This window comes from Nomascus leucogenys, chromosome 5, assembly GCF_006542625.1.
Source record: "Nomascus leucogenys isolate Asia chromosome 5, Asia_NLE_v1, whole genome shotgun sequence".
In the NCBI taxonomy this organism is placed as follows: Eukaryota; Metazoa; Chordata; class Mammalia; order Primates; family Hylobatidae; genus Nomascus; species Nomascus leucogenys.
The window spans coordinates 43233168-43259283 of NC_044385.1; the positions used below are offsets into that span (position 1 = coordinate 43233168).

The window sequence follows — 26116 nt, forward strand, 5'->3', positions numbered from 1 at the left end:
ACATTGTGTTAGGCCATGTGAGGTGGGTCACACCTAATTCTGGCATTTTGGGAGGCCAAGGCAGGAGGATCACTTGTTGCCAAGAGTTCAAGACCAGCTTGGGCAGCAAAGCAATACTCCTTCTCTACTAAAAATTAAAAAAAAATTAGCCAGGTGCAGCGTGGCCTGTGCCTGGAGTCTTAGCTACTTGGGAGGCTGAGGTGGGAGAACCCCTTGAGCCCAGGAGTTTGAGCTGCAGTGAGCTATGGTCACACCACTGTACTCCACCCTGTGTGACACAGCGAAACCCTGTCTCAAAAAGAACACACACACACACACACACACACACATACACACACAACACCAAAACCCCAAAATGTTGTTGTGTTGATTCTTTTGAATTTTCTGCATCCACTATCACTACCTACAAAAAAGATAGAATTTTACTACTTTCTCAATATTTTTGCCTTTTATTTCTCTTTCTTGCTTTTGCAAGACATGCATGACATGGCGAATACCTCCAGTGTGATATTAAATATAAATGGTGAAAATTTACATCCTTTGCCTTGTCCCTTACATTATGTGGACCATTTTTAGTATTTCACCATCAATTATGATGTTAACTCTAGGTTTTCCTTAGAAGCATTTTTTTTTTTTTTTTAAGGCAGCCTCACTCCGTCACCCAGGCTGGAGTGCAGTGGCGTGATCTCGGCTCACTGCAATCTCCACCTCCTGGGTTCAAGCAATTCTTGTGCCTCAGCCTCCAAAGTAGTTGGGATTACAGGCATGCACCATCATGCCTGGCTAATTTTTGTATTTTTAGTAGAGACAGGGTTTCACCATGTTGGCCAGGCTGGTCTCAAACTCCTGGCCTCAAGTGATCTGCCCACCTCAGCCTCCCAAAGTGCTGGGATTACAGGCATGAGCCACTGTGCTTGACCCCTTTTATCAGATTTTTCAGAGGTTATCTTGTATTTCTAGTTTTATGGGAACTATTTTAAAATATATAAATGGATGCTGGATTCTTTTTCAAGTGCTATTTTGCAGTCATCACTGGGCGATTTTCTTTTCTTGAAACATCTTTTATCATAATGTTTTGGTGTTTGGGACATAGAAGCTTATACAATAAATTAGGAATTGTTCCCTCCTTCTCTCTTTTGTGAAAGAGTTTGCCCAATATTGGAATTATTTCTTCCTAAAATACTTGATGGAATTCACCTGTAAAGTCATCTGGGCCAGGGATTTTCTTTGTGAACATGTTTTAAATTAAGATTTCAATTGTCTTTCATAGGTACATAGCTATTTAGGTCTGTTATTTGTTCTTCTATCTATCCATTGTGGTGAGTTGTGTTTTTCAAGGAATTTGTCCCTTTCATCTACAACTTTATGTGTTGGCATAAAGTTATTCATAATAGTCCCTTGTTGTCCTCTATTGTCTATAGAAACTGTGGTTATAGTCTCTCTCTCTCATGCCCTATGTTGGTAATTTGTGGGATTTTTTCTCCTCTTATTTTCTTTGATATCCCTAGGAGTTTCCCGATTATATTAATATTTTCAAAGAACAAACTTTATCTTTGTTGATTTTTGTTTATTATTTATTTTCTGTTTCATTAAATTTTCTTCTTATCCTCATTACTTTCTTCTGCTCACTTTGGATTTACTTTGCTCTTCCTTTTTAAGCTTGCTAATATGGATGCTTAAATCATGATTTTAGCTCCTTCTTGTTTTCTGATATAAATATTTAAAATCATGAATTTTCCCCTTCATACCACTTTAGCTGCATCTCTCAAATTTCAATAGACTATGATTTCCTTATCATTTAGTTTACATATTTTCTAATTTTTCTTGTGAATTATTCTTTGGTTCCAGAGTTATTAAAAATGTTGATTAATTTTTAAATGTAAATGGATTTTCTACATATCTTTTTGCTATTGATTTCTAATTTACTTGACTTGTGGCCAGAGAATATAGTCTATGATTTCAATCTTTTGAAATTTATTGAGACATTTTATGGCTTAGCAGATGGTCTATCTTGATGAATGTTATGTAAGTGCTTGAAAAGAATGTGTGTTCTTTAGTTGTTGGATGTAGCGTTTCATAAACAGCTACTAAATCAAGTTAATTGATAGTGTTCCCATCGCTTACAAACTTACTGATTTTCTATATTCTTGCTCTATCATTTACTGAGAGAGAAGTACTCAAGTCTCCAACTATGACTGTTCATTTTCTATTCTCCCTTTACTTTTGTCAATTTTTGCTTTTTAAGCTCTATTTTTAGGAACATACATATAAACACACGAAAATTTAGGATTTTTATGTGATCTTAATGAATTGATTTTTAACTCTTTATCTTCTTTCTTTTTGTGTTTTTAACAGTGTCTCTTTTTAATTTTATTTTAAAAATTCTAAGTTGACACATAATAGTTGTACAATTTATGGAGTACATAGTGATGATGTGATACGTGTAATGTACTGTTCTCTCTGATGATAGTAGAGCTATGATAGTTTTTTAAATGATTACTGTTTGTATGATACATCTTTTTTTATGCTTTTGCTTTCAGCCTATGTCTTTATATTTCATCTGTATGATCTCTTGAATGCTGCATATAGAACCTGTACTTCCCCTCCCAATAACCTTGGACTCTGCTGCCATTGAAAGAACCCTTCCATGAAGCTCACAACAAGACCCCAACAAATATGAAAGCTATAGCTGCAGTCCATCCAGTTACTTTAGATTCCTCATGCCAGCCGGGCGCGGTGGCTCACGCTTGTAATCCCAGCACTTTGGGAGGCCGAGGCGGGTGGATCACGAGGTCAGGAGATTGAGACCACGATGAAACCCCGTCTCTACTAAAAATACAAAAAATTAGCCGGGCGTGGTGGCGGGCACCTGTAGTCCCAGCTACTCAGAGAGGCTGAGACAGGAGAATGGCGTGAACCCGGGAGGCGGAGCTTGCAGTGAGCCGAGATTGCGCCACTGCACTCCAGCCTGGGCGACAGAGTGAGACTCCGTCTCAAAAAAAAAAAAAAAAAAAAAAAGATTCCTCATGCCAAGAGACCCATCACTGAATAAAGGAATTACCATCCTGGCAAGAGTAATTACCCCGATCATCAGCAAGGGGATGCTGTTTTTTGGACAGTAATTCTTTGCTACACATGGCATGGCCACACAGAACTTTTAGAGATCTATCCTGTGATTCTCTGATTGATGGTTGCCATTAATTTCATATAACATCTTTCCCCACTGCAGACAGCTTCCAATAACAAAGGGGCTCCTGGCTTAAATGGGCCAAAGCAGCAACAAGTTGGACAACAACTCATACCATGGCTTGGTTCTGCGGAAGAGCTTTTCCTTTAATGCACTCACTGTGTCATAGGGAACTTCTTCTGAGCGTCTGACCTTTCATTTACGCAGTGTATTCTGGGTCAGAAAACTGGTCCTGGCCTAGAACCGATAAACTACCGTGATATTCTACCAGGGAAGCTGTCTTCCACCTCCTTGATTTCTTTTAGCCAAATGGTTTGAACAGTGCCCTTGTTGGCTGCCTACACATCCATATATCTTGCCCCTAGGAATGCTGTGTTCTATTAACCATCTCCAGGCTACCCTGGCGGCCTCTCCAATCTCACTGCTCATCACATTGATTGTGTCCATGCTGCTTTCACCTGGCCTTTATTTTGGGACATTATCATCCTTATTACTATTAGCAATCCCAGTTTCATAACAGCATTTTCTACCTTCAGCTCTGGCCTGGCCTACAGAGGAGAGCCACTAGCGAGCTTCTCAGTGATGCCAGTGTCTTCCCATAATCCAGTCCCATTTTCCACATCTATTTTGTGATTTCAATGCTTTCAATATTTAGCTTCATGACCTTAAATAACATATAGCTACATCTTAATATTTCAGTGGCAGGTATTACCTATTGACTTTCCACTACAAAATATGACCTCTCTTTTACAACCACCACCACCACCACCACCACCATACACTTCCCATCCTTCTGTGCTCCCATCATAATTAGATCATAATTTTGGTTAGATTCAGTGTTTATAATAGTATGTCTATGCAATCTCTATTGACAGCTAAGCTGTGTAATATACTATGTTTACATTTGTCTTATTTGTGTAACTTCTTGTATTCCATGGAACTAATAATTGTCTTATATTTGTGTTTGTTTAGTGATTTCTATATGCTCATTACTACTTCATTCCAAAACTCTTCCTCAAAAGTGAAAGTCTCTTTCAGGCCTAAATCCATCTAGTAGTCTATTCGATGGTGACTTCTCTCCCAGAGCCTTAGACCTGTTTCAATCTTGGCTAATTTTCTCTAATTAGTTATTTTGGTTTCCTCCTGGAACCTCCCTTCCTTCTTATCACTTTGGGAATTTCCTTCACTTCTCTTTTCCCTAGAGTTCATGTTTTTTTTTTTTTTTTTTTTTTTTTTTTTTTTTTTTTGGTGGGGGAGTGTTGCTTTCTTGAGTAGCTAGTTTATCCTCTGTTAGTGTCTTTAGAAAGGGTGTATGGTAGGCTGAGATCTCCATATCTGAATCCTTGAAACTTGTTAGTATGTTATCTTATACAGCAAAAGAGACTTTGCATATGTGATTATTAAGGTAAAAATCTTGTGATGGTGATATTATCCTGGATTATCCAAGTGTGTCCTATGTAATTTGAAGGGTCCTTATAAGAGAGAAGGCATTGTGAAGATGGAAGCAGAGAGAGTTGAAGATGCTACATTGCTCATTTTGAAGATAGATATTATTCTCAGCTCCAAGTTCACCCTTTAATACATGCTTTATGATAAGCAATAGAATTTCTTTAAGCATTTCTCCTTTAAAGTGAGCTTTTAAAATAGAGGGCTCTGGAGGGATATTGCAAGAGGAAAAGCCTTCTTGCAGTTTCCAGCATGGGCCAAGTGGTGTGGGTGTGAGAACATTTGATGGAGGCTGCCTCAGCCTCAGGCCCAGAACCCACTTTCTCTGCAATCTTCTAGCCTTGGCCTGGTGATAATATTTCTCATAGCCTTCTTGACATGAAAACCAGAGCCTCGCTGGGCGCAGTGGCTCACGCCTGTAATCCCAGCACTTTGGGAGGCCCAGGCGGGCGGATCACCTGAGGTCAGGAGTTGGAGACCAGCCTAGCCAACATGGCGAAACCTCATCTCTACTAAAAATACAAAAAATTAGCCAGGTGTGGTGGCTAATTGTGCGCCTGTAATCCCAGCTACTTGGGAGGCTGAGGCAAGAGAATCACTTGAACCCAGGAGGCAGAGGTTGTAGTGAGCCTATATCGCGCCATCGCACTCCAGCCTGGGCAACAGAGAGAGACTCTGTCTCACAGGAAAAAATAAAAAGAAAGAAAGAAAACCAGAGCCTGAGTGTGGCTTGCATGCAGTTATCAGTGGTTGAGGGGGTCACACACTGAGAAGCTGCTGCTTCTGTAAGTCCCTAGAGCCCACCTGCAGCCACAGGGTGGGAAGACTACACACAGAAGCTCCTGCTTCTTTGCAAGCTCCACATTGCCCACGTGTTTTGAAGGCCTCCTGCCCACACCAGACTTTCACTGCATGCCCATGCCATTAGTTGCTGCTCCCCAGCTAGAAATTTAGGAAATTCCCTTTGCATTTCTCCTGAGGGTGACCTATCATTTGCCTTACTCTGGCGATATTGGCAAACTCGCCTACTGTCCAGTGGTTGTCCATGCCTTCTCCAATGAGGTCTGAATCCTTTCCAAGTGTGTAATTCTTTAGGGAATCTCCCTTAGGGTACCATAGATAGTTGCTTTATATTTTATGATTATTCTTTATATCATAGTTAATATTTCTTTCTTTCTGTTAAACTTCTGCTTAATCTACTGTGTGGTTTCTATCTCCTGATTGGACCCAGATTGCTACAGTAAATTTTGACACAGGTATATACACCTGTGAAACATCATCACAATCAAGATAATGAGCAAATCCATCACCCCCATAAATGAACGTCTGTATGCCCCTATGTCATTCATCCTTCCATTTCTTTGACCCCAGGTAAACAATGATCTATTTTTTTGGTCACAGTAGATTAGTTTGCACTTTCCAGAATTTTATATAAATGAAATCATGTAGTATATATTCTTTTAAAACTCTAACTTCTTTCACTCAGCATAATTATTTTGTTATTCAACTATACTATTACATACATTATAACTTATTTATTGTGTTTGCTGAGTTTTATTATATGTCTATACCAGAGTTTTTCCACTCACTTGTTGATGAACACTTGGGTTGTTTCCAATTTTTTGGCCATTACACGTGTAACTACTGTGTACTTTCATGTGTAAGTCTTTGTGTGGACATATGCTTTCATTTCCCTTGGGTTAATACCTAGGAGTGGAATGGCTGGATTATATAGTAGATATAGATTTAGCTTTTAACTGCAAAACTGTTTCCCAAAGTGTCTATACCATTTTATATTCTCATTAGCAATATATGAAAGATCCAGTTGCTCCACATCCTGGTCAAAACTTGATATGGGTTATCTCTTTAATTTTAATCACTGTATTAGGTATATAGTAGTTTCTGATTATGGTTTTAATTTGCATTTCCCTGATCATTAATGTTGTTGAGCATCTTTTAATGTATATTTTTTGCCATCCATATATCTTCATTGGTGGTGTCACTTCAATTATATTGCCCATTTTTAAAAGTCAGGTTGTTAGTCTTCCTATCATTGAGTTGTTAAGAGTTCTTTGTATATTGCAGATGTAAGTTCTTAGTCAGACATAAGTTTTTCAAATATTTTCCCCTAGTCTGTGGCTTACCTTTTTATGTTTATAGCAATTTCATGTTTTTTTTTTTTTAATTTTACTTTAAGTTTTGGGATACATATGCTGGACGTGCAGGTTTGTTACATAGGTATACATGTGCCATGGTGGTTTGTGGCACCTATCAACCTGCCATCTAGGTTTTAAGCCCCACATGCATTAGGTATTTGTCCTAATGCTCTCCCTCCCCTTTCCCCCAACCTCCAACGGGCCCCGGTATATGATGTTCCCCTCCCTGTATCCATGTGTTCTCAAACAATGTCTTTTGAAAAGCAAAAGATTTTAATTTTGAAGAAGTCCAATTTATCAAGTCTTCCTTCCTTCCTTCCTTCCTTCCTTCCTTCCTTCCTTCCTTCCTTCCTTCCTTCCCTCCTTCTTTGTCTCACTCTGTCTGACACCATCTTGGCTCACTGCAACCTCTACCTCCTGGGCTCAAGTGATTCTCCCATCTCAGCCTTTTGAGTAGGTGGAACTACAGCTGGAATTACAGCAACCTCTACCTCCTGGGCTCAAGTGATTCTCCCATCTCAGCCTTTTGAGTAGCTGGAACTACAGCTGGAATTACAGCAACCTCTACCTCCTGGGCTCAAGTGATTCTCCCATCTCAGCCTTCTGAGTAGCTGGAACTACAGGTGCCCACCACCACACCCAGCTAATTTTTGTGTGTTTTTGTAGAGACAGGGTTTCGGCATGTTGCCCAGGCTGGTCTGAAACTCTTGAGCTCAAGCAATCTGCCCACCTCGGCCTCCCAAAGTCCTGGGATTATATGCATGAGCCACCGTGCCTGGCCTTATCAAGTTTTTCTTTTATACTTCATGGTTTTTGTGATGTCAAAAAATCTTTTCCAAATCCAAGGTTTTCTAAAATTTTCTCCAATGCTTTCAGAAGTATTATAGTCTATAATGTCTTGTAATAGCTTCACTAACATTCCCTTATTCTTAAATTTCTTACTTATGAATTTCTGATGACACTACACATATTATTTTTAATCTTCTTTTCTACTCATGTACAAATAGACCTAAGAGGCTAATGGAACAAAATATATGAAATCAAGATTGTGCTAGAAATTCAGGTTGTATGATCACCAAATTTATGCTTCTCTCCTATCTCATAATGTAGTTTAGAGAAAAAACAATAACAATTTTTTGAGTAACATGATAAACACTGTTTTTAAAAATATATATATTTCTACAGAGATGAGGGTCTTGCTATATTGCCCAGGCTGGTCTCAAACTCCTAGGCTCAAGAGATCCTCTCACCTTAGTCTTCCTAGTAGCTGGGATTATAGGCACAAGCCACCATGCCCAGCTCCCCATACACTGTTTTGTGACTTTTGTATTCCAAGTATAAAGTACATTATTTTATACTAAAAATGACTTTATATGATTGGTTCTATTATCTGTCTCTCTCTCCTTTTAGCAGGTGAGAATGTTGTAACATAAATAAATTAAACAACTTGTTCAGGTCATCTAGCCAGCTCCGTTTGATGTTAGAGTCCATTCTCTCTCTCTATCTCTCTTTTTTTTTTTTTTTTTTGAGACGGAGTCTCGCTCTGTCGCTCAGGCTGGAGTGCAGTGGTGCAATCTCGGCCCACTGCAAGCTCCACCTCCTGGGTTCACACCATTCTCCTGCCTCAGCCTCCCGAGTAGCTGGTATTACAGGCATACACCACCATGCGTGGCTAATTTTTCTATTTTTTTTTTTTTTTTTTAGTAGAGATGGGGTTTCACTATGTTGGTCAGGCAGGTCTCGAACTCCTGACCTCGTGATCCACCTGCTTCGGCCTCCCAAAGTGCTGGGATTACAGGCATGAGCCACCACGCCCAGCCCGAGTCCATTCTCTTAATCACTAACAATAGTAGCTAATAAATATTGGCTGCTTACTGTGTAACAGGTACTATGTTAAATTCTTTACAGGTATTAACTAATTTACAAAGCTACAGGTAGGTATTATTATTATGCCTCTTTACAGATGAAGAAACTAAAATACAGGGACCCAGCTCTCACAACTATTAAGAGCAGAGCAGGATTTGAATCCATGCAGTCTGACTCCTGAACTCTTCCTGGTAAGCATCACACTACACCGTTTCTCCAAGAATAATTAATGGTTGTATTTGTTGGGTAAATCAAGCCGATGGCCCAAATGAGTCTCTCCCACCAACAAATTTTTGAAATGAAAGATAGTTTTCTATTTAATGCTCCCCTTTGCACCTTACCCCAATGATTTACTATTGCCCTGCTCTTGTTCCATTTTCCCACTATGCCTTACAGTGATAATAAACAGAACTGTGTGTGCCAGTGCAAGAGGCCAGGGGAGATGAGTGCCTCCGTAAGTAGCAGGAGCCTCAGCCAGTACCTCAGGTTGAGCCAGGCCCCTGGGAAGTGAGTAGCTTCACCTGGATTCTCTAATCCATTTGTGTCAACTTCTGGCTTCCTGAAAGAGAGGGCATGGCCAAAAAAGCCTTGTGAGAGGAACATTTAGATTGCTTGGAGCTTTTTTCGTAGCCCACCAGGGGTTTGAGACAGCGGTGTATAGTGTAGAGGGATACTTGATTTGGGACGGAGTCCTGCCTTTTTGCTTTAATTTTTTGACCTTAGGCAAGTTTTAAAAACTCATTTCACTTATCCCATTTGTTAAAAATGGGCTAAGACCAACCTTATTTTGATGATATAAGTAGGTTCATGTAGTAAATAATAATAAAGATAATATCTGCCATTTATTAGGTGTCTCTCTGTGCCAGATACTCATAAAAGCACTTTCTATGAGTTAACTCAATTAACACTAACCACAGCATGAAATAGGTGCTATTATTATCATCATCATTTTACAGGTGAGAAACAAAAGTACAGGCAACTAAGATACTTGTCCGTAGTCACGCAGCAGCAAGCAGAGAAGCTGAAGCTTGAGACCAAGCAGCCCATCTCCCCAGCCTGTGCTCTTAAACAGTGGCATTTACTGAACTTGCATAAATAAATAAATATACATATACACATATATATATTTTGCATATTATATATATTTTACCTCTTTTACTTTTTTAGACAGGAATAGCCTTTTCTAACACCCCCTACCCCAGCTTTTTTTTTTTTTTTTTTTTTTGAGATGGAGTCTTGCTCTGTTGCCCAGGCTAGAGTGCAGTGACGCTATATCCGCTCACCGCAACCTCTGCCTCTCGGGCTCAAGTGATTCTCATGCTTCAGCCTCCCGAGTAGCAGGGATTACAGGTGCGCCACCACACTCGGCTAATATTTTGTATTTTTTTGTAGAGATAGAGTTTCACCATGCTGGCCAGGACGGTCTTGAACTCCTGATCTCAAGCAATTCACCCATCTTGGCCTCCCAAAGTGTTGGGATTAGAGGCATGAGCAACCGCGCCAGGCCATTTCTAACCTTTTCTTTGGAAACTTGTGTGCTATAGCTAAACTGAAGGAGTCTGGGATGATTTGATGATGGTCCTTACCCAGGTCTGGACTGGTAGGTCTAGGTCCTAGTTTTGGCTCTGGCCAGCTTTGGGCAAGGCGGTTTCACCCCCCTGAGTCCCACATTTCTCCTGTATAAAATGTTGAGGGGGGTGTACTAGTTAATTTCCAAAGACCTTTCCAGGTCTCACATTCTTTATGTCTATGATTCTGTGATTAAGTTCCTGGAAGGTTAAGTACTGATAAAAGTGCCATTAAGCTCTGTATACTCAGCACTAGCAGCTGTCTGTTACCTAAGATACCTGGGCCTAGGAGTTATAGGGTGGGGTGTTATAGGGGGCTGGGGGCAGGGTGGGTGGATGAGAAAGGCTCCTTGTGTGACAACTGTGTGTATTGACTGTAGACAACAGAGGACTGCCCAGCACTGTGCAGTGTAACTGAGTATCCTCTGATTTCTGGGCTGTGATATACTAAGACTGACCATCAAAGACTGTTTCCCAACAAGAGAACCTTGTGCAGTAGATTCCTCAGGCAAGAAGCGAGATAATTGGGACAAGATTGAATAGATCTCAGGCAGAGAAACTTGGGGGACAGATCAATGTAGGTAATGAACTGGTTGACCCAAGGCCTCTCTGTCTATCATTTTTTGACCTCAGGTCACAGCAATAGAAAGGGGGAAAACTATCAACACAGCTCCTGCCATGAAGTCCTGGAGAAGAATAAGTGACTGTTTGTCCCGCATAGGTTAGTCATTCACCTGCCTGAAGGCAAAGGGCTGGGAGTCTGGAGTCCATGACCTGCTGGGACATACTTTGGGCTGCATTTTTTCCCCCTTCTAATGTCTCAGCTCTCAAGGATCTGCTTTTCCTGGTGCCAAGGAGTATGGATGAAATTTTGTCCCTCCTCCATGCACCCCTATAAAATAAATATGATGAGAAATTAATATTTTCCAAATGGTGACCTTTTGTTCATTAATTGAGCTCCTATTGCATTCCAGGTACTGTTAGAGGCCAGCAAGATACCTAGATGATTGAGACAGAGTCCTTACCCTCCATGAAGTGACTGTTCATTTTAAAACCCTAAAGCTGGGTTCTTAGAGGCTACTGCAACAGCAACAACCCCCGAGTGAGTGCTTATCATGTGCCAGGCTCTGGTTACAGGCTTTTGGCTCTCTCAATGGAAACAGCCTGAGTGCTGGCTTGGCTGCCCCATGTCTGTGTGACTGTGGGCAAGTCATTTACTTTCCCTTTGAGTTTCAGTTTCTAAAACTGTGATATGGGGATAATATATGTAAAACAGCTAAGAAGTATATACTTTTAATGACTCTTTTTAGTGTCAATGGAGGATTTGTGAGCAAATGCGTATAAAACACAAGGCAAACAGGAGGTATTTAGTAAGTGGCCACGTGATTATTGATAGGCTGTGGGCTTCTTCCTGGTCCTCCAGAGCGAGACTGACAGGTGTCCTATTACCCTTGCATCTTCAGAGCCTACAGCACAGCCCTGGAAACAGCAGGCACTCACCACTTTTTATGATCAAAGGCAGTCTCTACAGGGAAAGTCAAATCACTATGGGTATTTATGAATTACAAAATCCATAAAGTTAAACCAGGAGAAATGGACAAAAACACACTCATTGTAGAGGTCTTTAATGATCCCTTGGCTCATGGCAGAGCAGCTAGACAAAAAACAAACAAACAAAAAACATGCAAATATTCAGAAGGCCTGAAAAAATAATGAATGTAAAGAAGACAAAATCGATACAGTATTCTATCTTCACATTCGGAAGACAGAAACACCTTCTTTCAAAAAACCATGGGACATTGACAAAAATAACCACAGATAATCCTCAATAAATCTTGCCAGGAGGCAGTATATGGATGACATTGAATTCTGTGAAACTACAAATTAAAGACAAAAAGGCGAAATATAAATTACTTGTGTAAGAACTCTCTCAACTCTTGGGTCCAAGAAGAAAGCAAAAGGGAAATTGTATGATAGCAATAAATGTGCCATTACCCAGAGTCACACAGCTAACAGTGACAGAGCTGAGGCTGCTAGAACCTGGGTCTACTGTCGTCCAGCCACGAACTGGCTTGAGATCCCGGATAAGTCTCTCTGAGGCTCGGTTTCCCCTTCTGTCAAGTGGCCTCGAAGGTCCCCCGGGCTCGGTTCGGTGGCAAGTTTGAGGCGTGTGGGGGAGGGGAGGGGAGGGAGCGTGCCCCAGACGCGGGAGCCGCGACCGCTTTCTGCGAAGTCGGGGAGGGTGAGGGCGTTGAGAGGCGGCAGCAGAGGGCGCTGGGTCGCCAGCCTGGGCCGCGTCTCCCATTGGTCGGGGCTGGGGCGCTGGGCTGGAGAGTTGGTGGAAAGTGACAAGTTGAGCGAGAGAGGGAGCGTGGAGAGCGGGAGCAGCCGCCACCGCCGCCGCCGAGGGAGCCCCGGGACGGCAGCCCCTGGGCGCAGGGTGCGCTGTTCTCGGAGTCCGAGCCAGGGCGACTCACGCCCACTGGTGCGACCCGGACAGCCTGGGACTGACCCGCCGGCCCAGGCGAGGCTGCAGCCAGAGGGCTGGGAAGGGATAGCGCTCGCGGCATCCAGAGGCGGCTAGGCAGAGGCGAGGGAGCAGGTTAGAGGGACAAAGAGCTTTGCAGACGTCCCCGGCGTCCTGCGAGCGCCAGCGGCCGGGACGAGGCGGCCGGGAGCCCGGGAAGAGCCCGTGGATGTTCTGCGCGCGGCCTGGGAGCCGCCGCCGCCGCCGCCGCCGCCGCGAGAGGAGGAATGCACCGGCCGCGCCGCCGCGGGACGCGCCCGCCGCTCCTGGAGCTGCTGGCCGCGCTGCTCCTGGCCGCACGCGGTGCTGCTGCCCAAGGTAAGAGGCGCCCGCCGGTCCCCGCCCGCCCCGACCCCCTGACCCGTGGCCACCCTTCCGTCGTCCAGCCGGGCGCGGGACACGCAGGAAGCGCCGCGCTGGCTCCGGGGCGCGTCCAGTCACTCGTCACGGGGCTCGCCGGCGCCGCCAGGCCAGAGTTTGCGCCGGAACACCGAGGCGGGCCGGGACGCGTCCGGGGACTCGTTCCTCGGCGCGCAGCAGCGGTTGTCAGCGCTGACAGGAAGCGTGGAGGAGTTTGGGGGTACTAGGGTGATCGGGGCACTTCTGTGCAGGGCGTCCCCCCTTGTCTCCCTGGACCTCTAGCCCGCCCCAGCCGGTGTTCAGGCATGTCTATCCTGCCCCCAAATTGCGAGCCGGCCCGGAAGGCGCGGTCCAGGAGGGAGTTTGGATTTTCAGTGGTGACCGCCAGAGCCCAGGCGGCTCGCGGATCGACGCAAACAAAAGCCCTGTCCTCCTGGGGCTCCGGCGGCCTCGCATCGCCCCCGGCCCTCCGGCCCTCTGGCCCTCTGGCCCTCCCGAGGGTCACCGTAGAGGCCAAAACTTGTGCGCCGCTGCAGCCGCTGCCACTTTGTGCAAAATGTGCTGTCAGAGGCGGCCTGCGGTTCCAAAGTGCTTTGGGTGTGCACGCGCGCGCGCGCGTGCGCGCGTGTGTGCGTGTTACAAACAAGAGGGGGAAAAGCCATCTAATGCATATTTGATTTTGGTACTCTCCAAAGACAATCGCAACAGTTAGAGAAAGACTTCACCGCAAGCCCGAGCGTCTTAGTTCGCTGCGGGAAGCTGGGGTCCTTGCTGCGTCTGAGCCGGTACACAATGAGAGGGAAGAGCCCGGCTGAGCCTGTGGAGACAACCGATTCATTCTTTGGAGGTTGGAGGGGGAAAGTTGATTAAAATCTCCGGGGTCTCGGGCCTCACTTTTAACATGCATCCCTTGAGGGGGTGAGGAGCCTTTGGATTCTGCCCTCCCCCACTCCCAGCCCTAAACCTGAGCGGATAAATAGATCTCTGCTCTTTTATCATGCATCTTTCATTTTTAAGTTAGCACTGTGTTTAGGAAAAGAAAAGGCTCTGCGCTACTTAGCAGTTGAGAGGAAAAAGATGTATTCACTACATAGAGTACGAATACAGAATTAGTTTTTACTAAAAGTTAGCTGATTTTCTTGGTAGAAAACACACTCTGGAAGGAAGTTGTGTGTAAATTTTGATTTCTTAGAGATGGTTTTTGGAAGCTAGAGTAGCATTTTCTGAGGATGATTTCTGAAACGGATACTATAATGTGGTCGTGCTAATCTGGAAGCTCCTGGGGGTAAATAGAGCTCCTAATTGTAATTAAGATGTACATCAGCAGGGAGTGCACCTTCCTGATGAAAAATCCTAATGAAATGTAAACAGTTTGGTCACATAGATGTTTTGCTTGGTGATACCAAACATCTGGCCCTGCACCACAACACCTGGGTGAAAAGTAAAAATGGGCCATGCTGCCTACGTAATGTAAACATCCTTCTCAAGCTGGGTTGCCCAGCAAATTGAGGTGGAGATAAGCAGGGTGATTTTAACTAAGGTGGGACTCCTGGCTTGGGGCTTTGATTAATTCAGTTACTTCCTCTGTGGGCTCCTTTACTTTGTACTTCACCTTTCAACAATGGTTGCTTTTAGATCATAGCCCCTTGTGGGGTTGGGGGTCACTTGCCTTTAAATAAATGTCCCTGCATTGATTTTGCTCACTGTAAGACACCCTTGTTATCAGCAGCCACCCCAATTCTGTCTCCTTTAACTGTTTACAACCTTTTAGAATTGTTTAAAAAAGGTATTGCCTATTCCATTGTAGCAGGACGAGCTGCATACAAAACTCCTCAGACACCGAGTGAGCAATTCCTGTCCCTTTTAAGGGCTCACAACTCTAAGGGGGTCCACGTGAGAGGGTCGTGATGGGTACATGACTGGGGGCTGCATGCACTGGTAATCAGAACGAAACAGAACACAATAGGGATTTTTACAGTGCCTTTCCATACAATGTCTGGAATCTATAGATAACATAACCAGTTAGGTCAGGGGTCGATCTTTAACTACCAGGCTTAGGTCAGGCAGGCCCAGGCCTGGTTTCGGGTCTGGTTCCTTGGTTTCAGGTCTGGTTCCTAGGTGCCAGGCTAGCTGCCTTTAGTTTCGCTTCTCTTTCCTTTTCTGAGTATAAAACAATATAAAACAATATGAGAGGGTCTGTCTCTCTTCTCTCACCATACTCTTTAGTAATGAGCTCAAATCTGTTATTATTGGCTTATTTGTTGTTTTATAAATCCCTGTCCATTTTGTGAATGTTTAATCTTTTCTCTGGGGTCAAGACTTCTGGTAGAACTCACATTTACTTTCTCCTCTTGGACTCAAGATTCCTAAGGTAGTCCAGCCAGTGGCTCAGGAAATCAGCTTAAGGGGAGATATGTTTCATGTATTTATTTAAAAAGATACAAAACATTTCTCCCATCATTTTTCTATTTTGTTAGCCAGGAGAAGAAAACCTTTAAATTTATTTTTTCTGGTCTGTCCATTGTTGATTTCTCATCTACCCCCTCCCTATGCAAAGCTCAACTTCTTTAGGAACCTGAAGCTTACCTTATAACTGCACCCAAGCCCAGGGCTTTAGGAACCTACCTGGCCTTTCTCAAAATCTGATAGATCCTGTGGTTTGGCTGCTGGGAGCCAGGGGGAGGTGGCTTGCTACTGTGTTTGCTATCAGTTTGTAAACCTTCCGTTGCCATTTGAATAGGTGTTTGTCTGTACTTTTAGAATAGAAGTCTCTTGAAGGCAATAAGACTGTGAGCTTTTCTGGTGAAAACACTGAGAACCCAAGTCCGCTAGTCCCAACTTTATTAGAGATGCCTGAAAATCCTCCCTGGCTGGCTAGTGGGAGCTGCACCAAGGTGGGATGTGCAAAGGGTGTGGTCAAATTGTCTCCTTCAGTTTTGGAAATATTTAATTTCCAATATAGATTCAGCATACATGGTAGGCTGTTTTGCTACTCTGATGCCTGGGATTATCTGCCTGATATTTAGTGAGGGGTCCGCTTTGCCCTATAGTACCCTTTCTCTTCTGTATCGTGAGCATAGGCCCCCAGTTAGACTTGGAAAGTTTCTGAAAGTGTCACTTGCTCTGAAATTAGTATCAGGTTTGGCTGGTGGTTTGATGGTGAACATCTACCCCATTTCAAATATTTCTGAAAATTTTACACAGCATCCTATGGAGAATGGAACACTTTGTAAGCTATATGTACTTTGATGTAAATGTATATGTGCAGATAGCATATGTATATACACACATATATAGTAAGTGGTCCATAGATATTGGTTGAATGAATGGAGAATAACTTTTTTGGTTGTTTGCAAAATTCTGATATATGCTTTGCTTAGTAAAAATGCAACATGGCATATTTTCAAGGATTTTCCCTTTTCTTGTCCCATCTTCTAGTTTGAAAGAAGTATAGTGTAGCAGAACTTGACAGTAAAGCTAAATGGTCACAAGCACAGGCTTTGGCATTTAACAGACCTGGATTTGAATCTTTTCTCTGTTGTATAGTGGGTATGTCCGTTAGTTTTCCTGAGCCTTTCAAGAGTGTTATGAGATTGAAGTGAGGTCATGCATGTACAGTACTGGAGAAGAGCACCCAGCCTAGAGGTGAGTGCATGAAATTAATTTGGGGTACATGAAATTAAGGATATGTGAACTCCCAGAAATAATATACACAATTTTATGTGCATTTTTAGGTTCTATATTTATAGCTATAGCTATAATCTTATTTTCCAAGAAAAGCGTCAACCTCTGAATGATAGGAACTGCTGACTTGGAGTGTTTGATGCCTGAGGCAATGGGTTGCCTTCCTGGGGAGGTTGAAAGGAGTTGAGTGTTGGTGGCCAGTTCTAGGCCTTATCCCAGGTCAACACACTCCATGGAGCCCCCACTTCTCACCTCCCAGTTTCCCTTCCACCAGGCAGGCTGTTAATTGGGCCTGAGAGAAGCTGAAGAATGGTGCCAAGTCCTTGTGACCTCAAGTAAGAAAATATGTCTCTGAATCCAAGCATTCTGAGATGCAATTTGTACAGTTTATGTAACAAACACTTATCTAATCCTTACAATGGGCCAATCACTCTTCTAAGCCTTTTGCAAGTATTAACTCACTGAATCCTCACAACAACCCTATAAGGGAGATGGCATAATTAGCTCATTTTACTGACGGGTAAACTTAGGCACAGAGAGGTTAAGTTACTTTCTTTAGGTTATACTGCTAAAAAGTGGCATTACTGGGCTTATAAGCCCTAACAGTTCATGCTCTTACCTTAATGGCTGTCCTAGACATTCTCTCCTTGTTTAATTCTTACAATTTATATTCTTTTAATGTATGGAACAAAGGTGGTATTTCCCAAGGTTTTCCGACAGCAGCAAAAGGAAGCTTGCTTAGCCATAATCTAGAGGTTATAAGAAATTATTGGAGACAGCCAATTTCAATTTTCCTTCCAGTGCTAGAGTTCCCTAAGACGGTCTTGCTGAAACTCAGAGATAGACTGGAAGAACCTTGTTGGATGGCCTGGATCTCTGGTTCTGGAAGAATTACATTTTTGTAATGAGCTTCAACTTTGATGTGGTTTGAGAAGTGTGCTCCCCAGTTTTTTCCAACTATCAATGAGCTATATTTTGATGAAGTGACTTCGTATTTGCATCTTGGTGGACAACTGTGGTTGTAGGCTGAGAAGGCGGGGATTTATTAGAGTGCTGTCTAGTGGGACAGCTGGCTTGCCAGCTCAAGGTCTCAGTGACGACCAGACCCTGGCAAATCCAGCCCCAGCTGAGAAACACTCAAGTCTTCAAGGCCTCTTTCTCAAACAGAAGGACCTTAGCCTGGTTTCACCCATTCCCTGGGGTGTGACGGGAGAGACTGTTCGGTAGACACTCGAAGAGAAAGGAGAGTCTGAGAAAGTTCTCTGGAGTTGAAGGGGGAGGGGATGGGGGCAACTCTTCGAAAAATCCTTAACTAAATGCAGCTGCTTGTTACACGGAGACTGACTTGCATGCCAGGAATATCTAAAAAGCTAACGAATACAAAATAAAAATAAACAGCAGTAAAAAGGCTCTCTCTTTGTTGCAGTAAGCTCGGTTGGGGTTTTCAGTTTGTTTAGGAATGGGATAATTGTGGCATCCACTTTATTTTGGTAAGGCAGTGAAACGTGGATTAATGTTATGTCATTGGGATGCTACCACCATCTGAACTTTTTCCTTCATCCCCCACCCCCAGCCACATCCCCCAGAACACCCAGGCATGGACATCCATAGGACTTGAGTCTCAAACAGTTGCCCCTGAGTGAATTACATTGGAAGAGGGCAGATAATTTAATGGGATAATCTTGGCAGGGCCAGCAAATTTCACACCTCATCTCTCACTAATAGAAAGGCAGCAGAAGGCTACAACATCCTCAGATGAAAAGGTTGTATAAAAAGGCTCTGCTTAACAGTAACTGTCTGTCCATAAATAAGGTTTTGTAGAGTCTTGATCCAAAAGCTGTTATGAAATACTGATAAGCCAAGCCTCATAATGTTTGGCCTCCTTACATTTCCTTTTCCCGCTTCTCTCCATAGAACCATAGTTTTTTTTTTTTTTAAGAGAGAGAGGGAGGCTAAAAGATCAACAGTCCAAACTTTATTTTTTTCAAGTATTTCTATACAGGATGGACTTCCTTTGATAGCTGTTTAAAGAGGTGGCATGGAGTAATGGAAATAGAATGGGATTTGAGCCTGATAGGGAATGGGGGTTTGAATTGGGGCTTTGTTGCCTTGGGCAAAGTTACCTAACCTTTTGAGCCTCTGTTTTCTTACCTGTAAAATGGGAATAGCAATAATATGTGGCTTACTGGGGGGTTTTGTGAGAATAAAAGGATATTATGAACCTATCACAACTAACACAGCACCATGGACTTAGTGAACGTGAAGTATGTTAGCCACCATCATCATCAAGGGCTTACTGAAGAAATTTGAAAATTTGGCTTCAAAACGATGGTCCTGCTGCAAGGTAGCAACCAAGGCTCAGAGAACAGCAAGTTTTACAAGGTTTTAGGACTCCAGAGTGTTTTGTTTTATAGAGAGCATGCAGACGATCTAGATCTGAGCAGTACCCGGGCCAGTGCTGGGGACCTGGATGCAAGGGATTCCACAGTGCAGTTTTGCAAAGCCTTAAAACAAAGGCTTTTTTCAGAACAGCAAGCTCTTTGGGGAAGAGCAACCCCTCCCAGGTGCTTAGTGTAATTCCAGAATCCTACAATGGGGAATGTTACATTTCAGGGACCTCCACTTGTAATCTGACCGTTTGTAGCTCCAATATCCAAATAATCTTGCTGAGCACAACTTGAAAGAGAAGGATAATGGCCGGAGGAAAGGATCCTGAGGTGCTCTGTTTGACGTTTAAATTTTCTGAGTAGAAGAAAAAAAGTTCATGTTACCCAAAGAGAGAAGAGTAATGAAGTGTGTGGGAAGGGGGAGGGGTGATAAAGAGGACTTCTAAAGACAAAGCAGGGGTTGGGTTTGTTATTTTATTTTTCAACAGTGAAGCTTGTCACTCAGTGTTTTTCAGCTAACATTTATTATATATTTATCACATGAAAGATACAGTATTCGTGTCCAGGAATAAAGTATTATCTTTGCCCTCAAGGAGAGAGAAGGAGAAAAATTCTCACTTTTTTGAGCACCTGCTATATGCCACATATCATTTTTTGAAAGCTATTAAATTTATGCTTCTCAGCACTCCTTGGAGTTTGGACTTCTGATCCTATTTTACAGATAAGAAAATCGAGGCTCAGGAAGGTAAGTATCTCAGCCAGATTCCTACAATTATTAAGTTGGGATTTGGGATTTGAATCTCAGTATTTTGACTCTCAGGTGTATGCTCTTTTTGTCATCCTTAAAGTGTGATTGGGGAGACACCAATGAGCAGATGTGTTACCACACGCAACTATTTCTCCCACAAGTGAATTACAGGAAAGGGTTGTGGAAAAAATGCTGTGGGAACATGGGGAAGAATACCTTAATTCTCAGGGGATTAGAGGGTCAGAGGAAGAACATGAGTGCCTCCTTCATAGGCTTATTGTGAAGAGTCAATGAAATAATTCATGGAACACACTCAGACTGTGCATAGTGAGTGCTCAGTGAGTGTTCTGCTATAGTTCTGTAGCCAGTGAGAGGCCTGATCAGTATTTATCTGCCTCTAAAACCCATGTACTCTTGCTCCCCTGTGCACTTTTTAAACAGACATGTGGTTTTTGGAAGAGTAAGTAACTGTGCAGTCACCAAATGAAAGGGAAGACACCAACACAGTTGCTCTGGTATATTCGCCACCTGCCCTAATCTGGCCTTTAGGACTGGACTGCTTTGGGTATGGGAGGGGATTTGGATAGGTTTGGGGTTGGAGACAATCAAGATGTCTCATCATGAACTACAGCACTCCTAGAACTCTGGCCAGGATTTACCACCTGCCGCCATTCATTCATTGATCATACATTTTCTGTGCACTTACAGTGAACCAAATATTCTGATAGTCTCACTGGAGATATAAAGATGAATAAGGTTAGATCATTGCCTTGGAGGGTTTTTCAAATGGCAGATTTATGGCAGAAATTGCTAGCTGATCGCCAAATATGTTTCCATCTTTTCCAGTCACATGACTAGACAACATTTCTCAGCTTTCTCACAGTTAAGTGAAGCCATGTGACTAAATACTAGCCAATTAAATGAAATTGGAGGTAGTTTTTGTCGCTTGTAGGCTTGACCCATAAAAAACTCCCCAGGCAGAATCGCTATGATCCTTCTTCGGTGGCTTGACAACCTTAGAAGTCATGTGTTGAAAGTGTCACAACATGGAAAGAGCCTGAGACTCTCCCTTAATCAATGTATGGTGAAGCCACACTTGTTTAGGTTTTATGTGAACCAAAAACAAGTGTCCATTGTTAAGGCTGAGATTTTGAGGGTTTTTTTTTTTTTTTTGTTACAGCTGCTAATGTTACCTTAACTAACGTGAAGTTGTAAATCAGTGTGTGGTGAGATCAATTTAGTGGGTTAGGACCAGCATTTTTAGATAGAATAAAATAGGAAACCTGGTTTGTGTCTGACCACTTCATGCAGAGCCTGGGGCTCCATCCAGTAAATCAAACCCATTCCCAAATAATTTATGGCACACATAGGGTGCCTCTAGCACTGTAGAGAATCTAGAAGAACTAAGGGTGGCCTTTACCCTTGGGGAGTTTACCTTTTAGGGGCAGTAAAATAGGCACTTTATACAGCCAGTGAGTACAGAGTTGGCAATTATATATGCAGAATACCTAGAAGGGTGGGTCTTTCGGGAGGAAGTGTGATATGATGTGAGCCTTGAAGGAAGGATTGAGAGGGTGCGGGATTGAAGGATGGGAGAGGAGGAGTTGGACATTCCACTGCTGGAAAAGGGCTGGAGTTCTACAGCAGCCTGCAGCTGCTCTGGGGGTCTCCATGGACTTGCTGAGACTATCCTGAGTTCTTAAACCAGGCCTTCGCTGTGGAATGAAGCTGATCTCCAGGGGATGGGAGAGTGAAGAAAAGAAAGACAGCGTTGAATGAAGCCTGTTGTGTTTTTAGCATATGAAGGGTGGAGGAGAAGAGAGAAGGAAGCAGTTTCACTGGGAGCCTGAAGACTTGTCTTTCTTCCCAAAGGGTGTCCCAGGGAGTTAAAAATGTGGTGCATTTCAGGGCTGCTTGTCAAAGGTATATGATTGCGTCTTATTCTCTCGAATGCAGCCGTTTTGTCTTATAGTGCAGGCTACTTAATTCTATTCCCCCCTCTTGTCTGCTTGATGAAAATAATAATAGTATACTAATAATTAACACACTGAGCATACTGTGGGCCAAGTACTATTCTAAGTTCTTTAAGCGTTTTAACTTGCATAGTCTTCAGGACGACCCTATGAGGTAAGCCAGAGTTCTAGGAGCATTATCGTTCACTATTAGGCATCTTGATTCTCTCCAGCTCCACACCTGTGTGAATCCTCTACCATGCCCAAAGCAGAATCCAGGCTAAAAGCCAGGATAAGGGCAGATGGGAGAAGATACAAGGGCAACTGTCTTGGTGTCTTCCCTTCCGTTTGGTAACTACACAACTACTTATTCTTCCAACGACCACATGTCTGTTGAAAAGGTGCACAGCAGAGCAAGAGTATATGGGCTTTAGAAGCAGATTAATCCTGACCACGTCTTTCACCGGCTGCTGAACACTCCTTGAACACTCACAATGCATGTGGCAGGGTGCTCAGTGTGTTCCATGGTATCCCCATTTTCCAGATAAGGAAACTGAGGCACAGAGAAGTAAGTAACCTGCCCAAGACCATACAGAGAGTTAAATGGGAAAACTAGGATTTGAACCTACATATCCTGAGGCCGGGGTTTTGTTCCTAATCATTATTATGCCAAACTGCATTGCAGTTGTTTTTTTTTTAACTCTGTCTGATGATTAAAATTCTCTGTAAGATCCCAGCCAAATAGCTGAGTCAAAATAATTATAATTAAATCCTCCATTTGTATAGGGCTTTGCAGCTTACAAAATCATTTTATGTACAGTATTACCTTTAATTTTCCAAAAAATACAGTTAAATAGGATTTAATAGGATTTATTTCTCTCTCCCTTTTAAAATTAGGTAGGTGAGTTTGGCAGCTCACACAAGGTCACTCTGTAGCTGTCAGGGCCTGTCTAAAACCCAGCCCCTTTGACTTAGGGCTCATTGAACTTTCTGCTCTAATGACTACTTTTGTTTGGAATTTGTGTCTCTAATATACTGATATATGACTATTTTCACTACTGTTCACCAAAAGGTGAATTTGCCTGATTTTCACTTGTTTCATCCACAAAATCTTCAAATAGCTGTTGTCTTTAGAAACAGTTGAAAGACATTTGTAGATGGGACCTGGTTCTGGGATTTCTGTAACCTAGGAAAATTTACTTGCAAAAAGACAGAGAAGTTACTTAAAAACAGGATTTTCCTAAGTGGTTGGTGATTGTGGCAGGGAGAAGAGCCAGGAAGAGAAAGACTTTGGCATCAGATAGACTAGGCTCACTACTGCTCTGCCAGGTCAGCAAACTACGTAACCTCTGAGACTGGCTTTCCTCACGTGTAAAATGGGAGCCATAATGGCGCCTACCTTGACAGAGGTAGGAAGGACCATGGGTAGTGTTTGGCACAGTGCCTGGGCCATAGTTGGTGGTTGGTGTGTGATTGAAGCTACACCTCTGAATTGAATGGAGAGCAGCAATTCTTCCTTTAAGATTTTTCACAGGACGGGATGGGGCAAAATTGCTAGTTCTCAGCGCCTTGTTAGGCATGATTTTATAATACAGTTATCTCTGACACGGACTTTCTTAGCACCTGGAAATCTTAGGTTATAATTATATTAATGTTTCTCAAGGGCAGGGACTTTCTTATGCTCTGTGAAGGTTAAACATCATAAGGTAAAAATAGAACATGCTGCCTGAAATCCTAGATATCCTTGAAAGGCTCTTATCTGTTCTTCATGGGAAATTGACACCATTTCCGGATGGGTTTAGACAGTGTACATGAAAGCAACTTATTCTACTTTTTCTCCATAAGAGAGATTATAGCCTTGCCTCTAGGATTTCACTCCAACTGGGGTATTTCAAAGTTTTTACATAATTTTCACACCCCCTGGAGAGTATTGGCTGTTTTTCTTTTTTCTGCCTGAACTTCCATTGTGGTGATGGACTGTATTAGTCTTTCATATGCCTACCTTAAAGAAGTAATGCTCAACCCAGTCATGACTGTTTTATCTCCTCCCTTCAGAGAACTGTTGTGTGTTGTATGGGGATTTTCAGTCCCAAGATATTGCCTGTTGGAGACCAGTGGTGTGTAGGCCACTGAAAACAAGCAGCAACATTTTTTTTTTTTTTTTGAGACGGAGTCTCACTCTGTGGCCCAAGCTGGAGTGCAGTGGCGTGATCTCAGCTCACTGCAACTTCTGCCTCCTGGGTTTTTTAAGCGATTCTGCTGGCTCAGCCTCCCGAACAGCTTGGATTACAGGCGCCTGCCACTACACCCGGCTAATTTTTGTATTTTCAGTAGAGACAGGGTTTCACCATGTTGGCCAGGCTGGTCTTGAACTCCTAACCTCAAGTGATCTACCCCGCTTGGCCTCCCAAAGTGCTGGGATTACGGGCGTGAGCCACCGTGCCCGGCCTAAGCAGCAGCAATTTTCGACGGTGTTCTTAATCTACCAGTGATTTAAACCTCTTTTTTTCTGCGCGGCTCATAGCGCTTTGCCCACTCACATCTGGTGTCCCTAAGCCAAAGCATTGAAAACTTGGCCTGTGACCAGATAGTCTTCAGTAGGTTAGAGTCTGCTGTCAGGGCCTCCCAGGGGACACGTGATAACTAATGTCCTTTTTCCCCACTGAGGAAGAGAGGAGCTGAACTGCGCATGTCCAGTCTGTGCTACCCAGCTCATCCATAAGTTGCTGCCTAGTACTGTGCTCCAGGCTCCTGCCAGGAGGAGTTAGTAAAGGTGCAGAGAGAGTCCAGGACTTAGCACTGATTACTCTCTCTCCCCAGAAAGAAAGCACCTGACACAGGGAATAAAGCATTTTCCCCCTTATGCTGGCTACAAGTTGATTTTTTTTTTTTTTTTGAGACGGAGTCTCGTTCTGTCGCCCAGGTTGGAGTGCAGTGGCGCCATCTTGGCTCACTGCAAGCTCCGCCTCCCGGGTTCACGCCATTCTCCTGCCTCAGCCTCCTCAGTAGCTGGAACTACAGGCGCCCGCCACCACGGCCAGCTAATTTTTTTGTATTTTTAGTAGAGACGAGGTTTCACCGTGTTAGCCAGGAAGGTCTTGATCTCCTGACTTCGTGATCCGCCCGCCTTGGCCTCCCAAAGTGCTGGGATTACAGACGTGAGCCACCGCGCCTGGCCTTTTTTTTTTTTTTTTTTTTTTTTTTTTTTTAAGGATCAGTTGTCAGATTTGATGGTTGTGTTAGGGTTAAAACTATATAGATAAGGTGGTCAAAACCTTTTACAAATAATCCTCCCACATCTTTGCCCGAGGGCTTAGGTTTAGAAAGTTTCTTAGCCATCCCAGGATGTGGGTGAAAGTGGCTTCCCGCAGACTCATCAAAATACACAGAGCAATTGATCTGAGTGCTGGTGGATGGGAGGGAAGGAAAGGAGGGGCCCAAGAGGCATAGCTCCACCTGCCCGAGGGAGACGTCCTGTGTAAACTAACAAGAAGTCACTGGTGCTTCCGTTTGGTTAAATACTGATTTAGCAACTGAAAGGGATGCAGGAGAAATACGGCAATATCCTCTCCTGTAAGAAGTTTACTGTTTTTGTTAGGGAGGCAAGACTCATACACCCCAAACGGTATGGGAATAATGTATTGATCCAAATGTCAGTGTCCTGCCCTTGGTTTAGGGCCCTTTGCCTATCTTGAAGCCTCCAGGAATTTCTACCCTCACACTGGCCTATCTCCCTGGCATATCCAGCTCAGACTCTTTCCTCTTTTCATTTCTTCTTACTGAATTCTTACTTGTTCTTCAGCCTGTATTGCATCCACATCCAGGAAGGCACCCTGGCCTGTTTCAGCCTCTGTCAGTCCTTCTTTTGTGGTCTCACCTTCCACCAGTGTTCTCACATAGGCCATCTAAATCACCTGCTTATTCTGATTTAGCCCAACACCTTTGCAATAATTGTCACTGTCAAGTATTAAGCATTGACTGTGGACCGAGCACCTGGCAAGGCATTTTGTATTTTGTAGTGGAATCATATTATTTTCTCCCTGTAGAACTATTGCCTTTCTTTCCTTCCTTCCTTCCTGCCTTCCTGCCTTCCTTTCTTTCCTTCCTTCTCTTCTTCTTTTTTTTTTTTTTTCTTTTTTGATGGAGTTTAGCTCTTGTTGCCCAAGCTGGAGTGCAATGGTGCGATCTCAGCTGACCGCAACCTCCACCTTCCAGGTTCAAGCGATTCTCCAGCC

At 43.3% G+C, this 26116-nt stretch overlaps 1 protein-coding gene across 1 annotated transcript in view; it reads left to right on the plus strand.

Moving 5' to 3' along the window:
* Positions 1–12570: 12570 nt before the first annotated feature.
* ROR1 (receptor tyrosine kinase like orphan receptor 1) overlaps positions 12571–26116 on the plus strand; it is a 416741-nt gene continuing 403195 nt past the window's right edge. Inside the window, exon 1 of the mRNA XM_003265179.3 lies at positions 12571–13068. Coding sequence (XP_003265227.2) covers positions 12978–13068 — 91 coding nt within the window. The 5' untranslated portion in view covers positions 12571–12977. The remainder of the gene's footprint in view (positions 13069–26116) is intronic.